The 9,263-nt window shown below is 46.8% G+C and overlaps 1 protein-coding gene across 2 annotated transcripts in view; it reads left to right on the top strand.

The window, feature by feature from the left end:
• Nucleotides 1-7,634, top strand: part of LOC137425235 (uncharacterized) — a 67,226-nt gene extending 59,592 nt beyond the window's left edge. For both annotated transcript variants that reach the window (XM_068113447.2, XM_078768791.1), the window contains 2 exons: nt 4,813-4,897; nt 5,392-7,634. In XM_068113447.2, coding sequence (XP_067969548.2) covers nt 4,813-4,897; nt 5,392-5,766 — 460 coding nt within the window. In that variant the 3' untranslated portion in view covers nt 5,767-7,634. The remainder of the gene's footprint in view (nt 1-4,812; nt 4,898-5,391) is intronic.
• Nucleotides 7,635-9,263: the final 1,629 nt, after the last annotated feature.

Raw genomic sequence — 9,263 nt, forward strand, 5'->3', positions numbered from 1 at the left:
AATGACTGGTTCAAGCAGGCTATCGTGCCAGGCGTCCCCTGAGAAAGCCACTTCTGACCAGACAACACCACCAGCGCCAATTGCAGTGGTCCAGAGAGCACCGTCAATGGCAGCCAGGACACTGGAATCACGTGATCTTCAGTGACATGTCTAGATTTCTGGTCTATCGTCAATATGGCCGTGTCCGAGTGCGCAGACAAGTGCATGAAGCCTACAACGAAGATTGTATAGTGCCAAGAGTCCAAGCTGGAGGTGGTGGGGTGACCGTTTGGGCTGCCTTTCATGCAGGGGGCAAAACTGACCTGGTTGTTCTGAATGGAAACCTGAACCAGTTCAAGCACAGGGCCATTCTGGAAGAAACATCTCTTCCATTTGTTCGTGCAGCCTTTCGAGGAAACTTTGTCTTCCAAGATGACAATGCACGGCCTCATCGTGCTCGCATGATCCAACACTTTCTTGCTGACCGTGGTGTAGAGCATATGGAGTGGCCTGCCATGTCCCCGGATGTGAATCCGATAGAGAACTTGTGGGCAGAATTAACGAGTCAAATGGACAACTTGGACCAGGAGCCTACCTCTGTGCATGAATTGCAGCAGGCTATAGTCACTGCATGGCAAGCAATTCCTGTCCAAACCTTGGCAAATCTCGTGAACAGCATGCCCCAACGTGTGCGTGCTCTCCTGAATGCTCGTGGGGGTTACACGAAGTACTGAACTGTAATTTTACTGTCCGTAATCCCAGTCGTAATTTAGCTTTTGTTTTTGTTAAAAAAAAAATTGGCTAATGTGCAAAATAAAAAGATACTTCTGGAAAACGTACAGAAGTTTAACACAGTACTGTCCGTGAATTGAGTTCGATATCAGTTTACATCACTTTCAAGGATCAATTTATTTGCTTTGAAATGTCAAATGTGGTTTTTGTTTCTTTTAAACGTCACATTAACAAAATGTAGAATAATTTCATCATAATTCCAATGAATTTTTGGTTCTAAGTCATCTTGAAAAGTAAGTTCACCCCCACAAAAAAATATTCCATATTAAATGCCAAGTCTGTATATGGCTGAACCTTGTGAGCGAAATATCTTGAAAAATAAGCGAAGTACCAACTTCTAATCTGGTGTGTGGGTGTATCTAGGCATAAGGAAGAACCCTCTTGAAAATTGGGTCGCCACGTCAAAATCCAAGATGGCCGCCACCATGTATATGTCTGAACCTTGTGAGCGAAATATCTTGAAAAATAAACGAACTACTTGTTGTGGAAAACCAATCAGGTCCACACAACTTTAGTCCAACGGGTTGGTTTAATTGCATTTAGATCATAGCATCATCCTGTAAAGTAGAAAATACAATAAGTATACGATGTGACATCACATGGGACCATTTATAACATTCAATGCAAGCAAGCTGGATATTCTATGCAAGCGTACCGTTAGCGAGTCTACCAGATGTAACGTGTCACAGGAGAAGTCTCGGAGCACCGTCCGCAGCAACGGGTCTTATAGTCACGCCCCTAGCGGTGTCAACGAGCAGCGAGCATCACCCCGGGTTCAGTACGAATACGATTTCACTACATTCTCCCCCCGTCAGAATTATACGGCAGTGCGGCTAGAAGCGAGTGAGCGTCAGCACGAACAGGGTGGAACATCAGTCGACCCAACCGTATCGGGCCGGGCGGCGAATTTTTCTGCCAGCACGCGTCCGAAATTCCCCGGGTACGGCATCACGTATCCCTGTGTCCCCGGCGTCGGAGGCGCCAACAGGGTCGGGTGACGAAGGGGGTAACTCCAAGTCGTCGGGCCCAGGTAGTCTCGGCGAGGGGAGGGTCGGTAGACTTTCGGCGATGGGAGCGTCGGGAGAGGCCATAGTCTCATAGATGGGTTCGATCGGTTCGTCCGATTCCCTACTTAGGTCGGCGACCCCGCAAGGGGCAAGGTGACGGACGGAGACAGTAGTCTCACGGCCATCAGTCGTCATCACACGAGCATGCTCAGGATTAGCCTGGAGAATCTGCACTTTGTCCACTAGGGGGTCGTACTTGCTCGCGCGAACCGCCCGTTTAAGGTAGGCCGGCCCGGGCCCAGCGAGCCAACTGGGCAAAGACCGTATACACCCCGAGCTCCTGGGGTGGTGGAAAAGTCGCTCGTGGGGAGTTTGGTTGGTTGCCGTACTCAGGAGAGCCCTGATCGAGTTCAACGCCGCAGGTAGCGACCAAGCCCATTTATCGAGGCCCCGGCCGAGGGTCCGGAGGTTGAGCATGACGGCCCTCCAGATAATCCCGTTGAAGCGTTCGATCTGCCCATTAGCCTGGGGTCTGTACGGCGTGGTGTAACTAGAAGCAATGTTATTTTGGAGCAGATAGCCGCGCACCTCCTGAGACAAGAAGACCGCACCCCGGTCGGTATGGACATAGGCCGGGTAACCGAACATTGAGAACAAGTTCTGTACGCATCGCATCACCGTGGCAGCAGTCATGTCCGCGCACGTATAAGCAAAGGGGAATCGCGAGTACTCATCAACGATAGTGAGCAGATAGCGAGAGCCGCTCGACACCGGCAATGGGCCCTTGAAATCCATCGCCAAGCGTTCCCACGGGCGTGTAGCCTTCACCAGAGTCCCCATGGGAGGGTTATAGAAACGCGGTTTGATTTCCGCGCAGATAGCGCAGTCGCGACAGATACGGCGGATATCGTCAATCGAGTATGGGAGATTCCCACACCGCACAAAATGAGCGAAACGCGTTATGCCGGGATGGCCCGCAGTGGCATGCAGCACCCGTAGGCCCTCCAAAGAGGTGATACCCGCACATGTAGCCGGTCGTGATAAGGCATCGGCGGCCTGGTTATCCTTCCCCGGGCGATATTTGATGGTGTAACAGAAGTCGGCGAGTTCGATACGCCAGCGAGTGATTTTCTCGTTCTTAATGCGCTGGGCGTGTAAGGTGTCGTACATGAACGCAACGCTTTGCTGGTCCGTGATGATTTGGAAGCTCCGCCCGAGTAAGTACGGGCGCCATCGCCGAATAGACTCGACGATCGCATACGCTTCCTTTTCAACGGACGAGTGTCTCCGCTCAGCGGTGGTAAGAGTCCGTGAAAAGAAAGCCACGGGACGCCCCCCTTGGGAGAGGGTCGCCGCGATGGCCTGATCCGAGGCGTCACTTTCGAGGACGAACGAGCCGGGGAGGGTGTGGGAAGCGGGGAAGCGGGGGAGGGTGTGGGAAGCGGGGAAGCGGGGGAGGGTGTGGGAAGCGGGGGAGGGTGTGGGAAGCGGGGGAGGGTGTGGGAAGCGGGGGAGGGTGTGGGAAGCGGGGGAGGGTGTGGGAAGCGGGGAAGCGGGGAAGCGGGGGAGGGTGTGGGAAGCGGGGAAGCGGGGGAGGGTGTGAGAAGCGGGGGAGGGTGTGGGAAGCGGGGGAGGGTGTGGGAAGCGGGTGAGGGTGTGGGAAGCGGGTGAGGGTGTGGGAAGCGGTTGAGGGTGGGGGAAGCGGGTGAGGGTGGGGGAAGCGGGTGAGGGTGGGGGAAGCGGGTGAGGGTGGGGGAAGCGGGTGAGGGTGGGGGAAGTGGGTGAGGGTGGGGGAAGCGGGTGAGGGTGGGGGAAGCGGGTGAGGATGGGGAAAGCGGGAGAGGGAGAGGGAGAGGGGTGAGGAAGGGAGTGGCAGGGAGTTCATCACCCCGCCATGTATGTCTGAACCTTGTGAGCGGAATATCTTGAAAAATAAGCGAAGTACCAGCTTCTAATCTGGTGTGTGGGTGTATCTACGCATAAGGAAGAACGCTATTGAAAATTGGGTCGCCACGTCAAAATCCAAGATGGCCGCCGCCATGTATGTTTTAACCTTGTGAGCGGAATATCTTGAAAAATAAGCGTAGTACCAACTTCTAATCTGGTGTGTGTGTGCATCTAGGCATAAGGAAGAACGCTATTGAAAATTGGGTCGCCACGTCAAAATCCAAGATGGCCGCCACCATGTATGTCTGAACCTTGTGAGCGAAATATCATATCATAGCATGTTTTCTGCGTCTTCCACTTTGTCAACTCACATCACTTCCCCGACGGGGGACCTAGGCGTAACGCTTGTTATAATTACTATAACAACTATATAAGTATTGAGTGTAAACATCACGAGTGCTGTGATTGCAGACACAGCCTTCTTTTATGCTCTCTGTTCATTAATACATTTTTACCCTTGCCAGAAGAGAGGGTATTGCATTTGAGTCCGTTTGTCTGTTTGTCTGTTTGTTTGTCCGCACAGAATAAATATGATTTTCTCTGCAACTGTTGGTCTGATTGACAGGAAATTTTCACCATAGGTGCAACTCCACCTGTGTATTTTTTAATGATAATGATGACGTCATCGGTCACGTGGTTCGGCCGCCATCTTGGAAAAAACGAAAAACGTTGCACCTCCATATCTCCGAAAGGGCTGCATTGAAAAAATTGAGACATGGCTCATTATAAAGAACTCTCCATGGGGAATAACATATGTAAATGATGATGTCATAGGTACCTCCATTATGACGTCATAATTCGACAAGTACAAAACTTCATCCGATCGAGATGAAATTTCTTGAGCGTCATCTAAGGATAAATTGGTGGAGAAAAAAAAAACGATGACGTCATCGGTCACGTGGTTCAGCCGCCATATTTGTTTTAACGCAAAAGCCTTAAAAACCACTAAAACACGTCCTGGCGAGAGTTTGCAAACTGATTGCTCTTTCTTGTTCTTTATGTCATTATGAAGATGGCAGTATATAAGTTTTGCTCTATTTCATGTTGTGTTTTAATGTTTTTATTTAACTTGCTGGTTTACTTTCAGGATCAAGAACTGGCTCTGGCCTTCAATCCCCAGTCTCAACAAATCCTTCAATGGACTCTACACCGAATTTAAAGGCAATTTTGAGGTATGGCTGGATGTTTGGCATGTGAATGTTCCCCTCGTAATTCCCCTCAAATTTGCATTGTGGTATAATAATAATAATAAAAACTCAGGATTTGGAAATCGATACCAGACATGTTTCATTGCTCAACAATTGTAATGTAAATTTGACCGGCCCGTGGTGTAGGATCCCAACAATATTATGCCAAATCTGCTGACATTACAAATGAAGGAATTGAAACTTCTGCAGTATCGGTACTTTTTATGACTCGAGCGCTGGGATTTTGCTGCTTGCAGGTGCCATAAGCCACAGTCCATAATGAAGGCCACGATGTACCTGAAATTTTGTACTGAATATTCATCTTTTCAGGTTTCAGAATTGCAAACAATTGTCTTTTCTTAGGCTAATAACAAAATCGTGTTCATTGATGAAGCTCACATTTTGTGACAATTGTCTTCAAGAACCTTCCTAAGTTTTGTTAATCATTTTCTGGATTGTTTGTTTTGTTGTTCAAACAGGACTGGTTGGCTAGTACATGGATCTCGGCTACCAGAGCGGCTGGACCGAGTGATGTGTCTGCTTGCGCCATTGAGGTTCTCTCGGAGATACAATCTATGGAGGAAGAGAAACAGAGTAAAGAGATAAGCAGCACTGCTGAACCCAATGATTCAGGCCACAGTTCATGTAATGGCTGCCTCCATCCACTACTTATGGATGACCTTTCGGAACCTTTAGCGAATGGCAAACTTTATCTGTGTACCGTTGAGAAAAATTCGAACTGTGATAGTGGAGCTCCTTCAGCAGAGACGGATGGTGACGTCTTCGAGCTCACAGTGGTTGCAACTAATCCGGCAGAAAGGAAGGATAGTTGTCAAAACTTGCCATATATATAGCCATGCTTCCTCAAAACACAGTCATCGAAAATAATTTAGACCACGGTTTGTCACCAAAATTGGCACAAATCGCCAATGGTATAGTCCAGCAACTCCATGACGTGGTTCCTGCAACAACCTGCAATTTGTTGCACAACGAATGCAGATTGGATTGTCTTCCAGAAAGTGCAGGCAGCTTAAAATAAAACCATGAACCAAAGACTGTTCCTTTATGTAAACAAACATAAGTAACGATCTGGGACACACCCTACCTCAAACAAGTGGCAAGAGAGGACTCCATTCAGCTGCTATATATATGGTCGTTAAAGTCTGAACATCCTTGTCTTGTAAAGTTCTTAATTTTTTTACAATTTTTTAAAATAAAATCATCTTATGTTGTAAGCTCCAAATGAAACAAAAAAAAATCCACAATAAAACTTGTTTGAGTTTCCATGGTAAATATGAAGGTTATTGTACTATGATAAATAGATATGATAATAATTATTGTACCACTAAAATAAGTGCAAGAACTTGCCCAGAACTTGCCCAGAGTGGACACATTTTGAAACCAGCACCGTCAAGTTGATGACATTGTGGTGGCATTGTGATGGCATTGTGACGGCCTTGTGATGGCATTGTGGTGGCATTGTGATGGCATTGTGGTGGCATTGTGATGGCATTGTGACGGCATTGTGGTGGCATTGTGGTGGCATTGAACCAGTCGAGAGAGGTCGCAATCATATCAAATGATGGAATAAAACTTGAGGCCGCCAATTAATTCAAGAACCAAACTTCAAGTATCTTTAGGTTCAAGACATCAAACAAAGGAAAGCTGCCGCATGGAGAGCTTCCAACAATTTTTCAAGAATACGGAGGTCAACACACTCTCGACATATCAAGGAACGACTGTTCGTGTCAACATCCGAGTCCGTCCTGTTTTTGATGTGAAGCATGGACCCTCACCGTGACCCACCAGAAGGGAATTCGTGGACGCGATACACGACTACTTTGTTCAGCTTTCAATGTCCATTGGTCTCAACATAGGACAAATAAAGAACCCGATGGTTCTCTTCCGAGGCTGTTGGGTAAAATGAGAAGATGTCTCACGATTGCTGAGCACTGCCACAGCCACAAATACGAACCTGTTTCTAATTTTATACTCTGGACACATAAATGTGGAAGGCCGAAGTGGGGCAGACCAGCTCTAGACTATATCAACATGTTGAAGGAAAATACAGGCCTGGAGACCAAAAAGAACTACACACAGCAATGCTTGATCGAGAGGACTGAAATTTTCAGGATCAATGTCATCTGAGTTTGACCTAATTTTGACATGGTCAAATTTGGGGAAAAATGAACAATGAAAGCGTTTAATGTTGATGGCGAGCACTCATTCTTACGAGACATGTTTTGTTATGCTGAATCCGAATCAAGTGTTTATCAGACTCGATTTTGAGGTTTCAACACTTTAATGGCCGACTCAAAACAACGGCGGTTTTTCAGCACATTCACTTGACTCATGTACTGGAGTTTTGATATTGTCAATAAAAATCGACCACAAAACATCGCTTGGTCATGATAATTGGATATTCTGTGCAGCATTGGCGCAACATACATGGTAAGATGTTTATTAGGAGCTAAAACATAGTGCGGGTTTACAGATGTGCTGATATTATGGCGATTTGACAACCGCGCTGCAATGCCACCAAACTATTTTATGTTTTGTGACTTTGTTTGCCGATAAGAGCCAGTTAAATTTGTATGTGCTATGGGATTCCTTTTTGAGATTTTCTGAAAAAATTTTTTTTTTTAACGAAAACTTAATTCTTCAACTTAAATCTTCAACTTCGAGGGTTTATAAAAATGCAATAAAACCTATATTACAAATACATTTGTGCAAAAGAAATGTTTGTATTGTGATTGGTGTAAATCATCTATATATACATATATATAGTGTTGTGGTTTTGCAATAAAGAACAACCCCTCTAGTTAATTACACGACAACATGTAGCCTGCATTAGTCAGTTATTTCTTATGAAATGTAAAGATTTTAGAGTTTAAAATGACATTGGGGTTAGAGTTTAAAATGTTAGGGAAATCACATCGACATGTCACACAAATGGTAATGTTAAATGAATGCCCAGCTCCCCAGCTCCCCCCCCCCCCTCCCGCCCCCATAAATATCAGTTCATCAGCCATGCCACTAGCTTTCACGTCTGGCCAGAAATGACCACACAACATTATCAGGTAGCTGTTACTTGCGACATTTTCATCGAAAAAAATGCGCGAAAACACCACCCAGCCCTTGCGCCCACGCTCTCCTGACCTCACACCATGTGACTTTTTATGCCTCCGCCGCCAGACAAAGTCGCCGGAGGCATTATGTTTTCGGGTTGTCTGTCCGTCCGTACGTCCATATGAGCTAAACCTCGTTTTTCTCAGCTAACCTCGTTTATCGTTTCTAAATATGTCCGATTGAGACAAATCTTCTTTTTTTTTTTCTTTTTTTTTTGTGGATACAAGATCGAGGCTCGTGAAAGAGCTAACATTAATCACACAAAAAGTCAAACCGACACACAAAACAACAAAAAATAAGGGGAGCGGCAGACAAGATGGGGAGAGAGGGGGAAGGACACAAACACAACATTTGAGAGCAGGGACAACGGGAGAAATGTGGGAGGGGGAGGGCTTTGGGGGAGTTGGGAGAGGTATAAAACATATGAACACTGCAAGGACTTCCAGGAAAGAAGTTGGAATTAAAAAAAGAAAAAAGGAAGTGTATCTGGGGTGAATTAGTGGGGGTAGAAAAGATCAAGGTTTTGGATGGGGGAAGATAAGAGATGGTGGTGAACAGCTGTTTTAAAGACCTGGAGGGAGGAGTGGGATTGAAGGGAGTGGGGGAATTTGTTCCAGAGGCGGGAGAAAAGGGGAATGAAAGAGTGAAGGTGAGCAGAGAGCCGAGATTTTGGCAGTTTAACTATAAGAGGGTTGCAGGCAGATCTTGTGCGACCTGAAGGAATATTGGGGGGACAGAGCACAGAGAGAGCTGGGGGAGCAAGGCCGGAGAGGGGTCGGTAGAAGACATGCCTGCGGTGAGTGAGTGAAAGGCCCTCGGAGTTAACTTCATCGCAGGAGATTCCAATTATTCTGAAAGCTTTGGTTTCAACAGCGTGAAGCCGAGCTAGGTGTGAGGCAGGAGCGCCAGCCCAGAGGGGGGAACAGTATTCCATTGAGCTGCGGATGAAAGCCTTGCATGTGGTGAGGAGCTCAGGTGTGCCAAGGAAGGACTTCGCACGATGGAGGATGCCCAGTCGGCGACTGGCTTTGGAGGCCAGATTGGAAATGTGATTTTCCCAAGAAAGATCATGGCAGATAGTGAGACCCAAAAGCTTGAGTGACAGAACTTCTTGGAGAGGATTGTTGAGAAAGTAGATGGGAGGGTTTTCCAGTCGGTCCTTTCGGAGAGACATTGTAAGAGTGTGCGATTTGTCAGGATTGAAAGACATGTTCCACTTGTT

This window comes from Myxine glutinosa, unplaced genomic scaffold (assembly GCF_964187855.1).
Source record: "Myxine glutinosa unplaced genomic scaffold, kmMyxGlut1.1 SCAFFOLD_477, whole genome shotgun sequence".
Classification (NCBI taxonomy): domain Eukaryota; kingdom Metazoa; phylum Chordata; class Myxini; order Myxiniformes; family Myxinidae; genus Myxine; species Myxine glutinosa.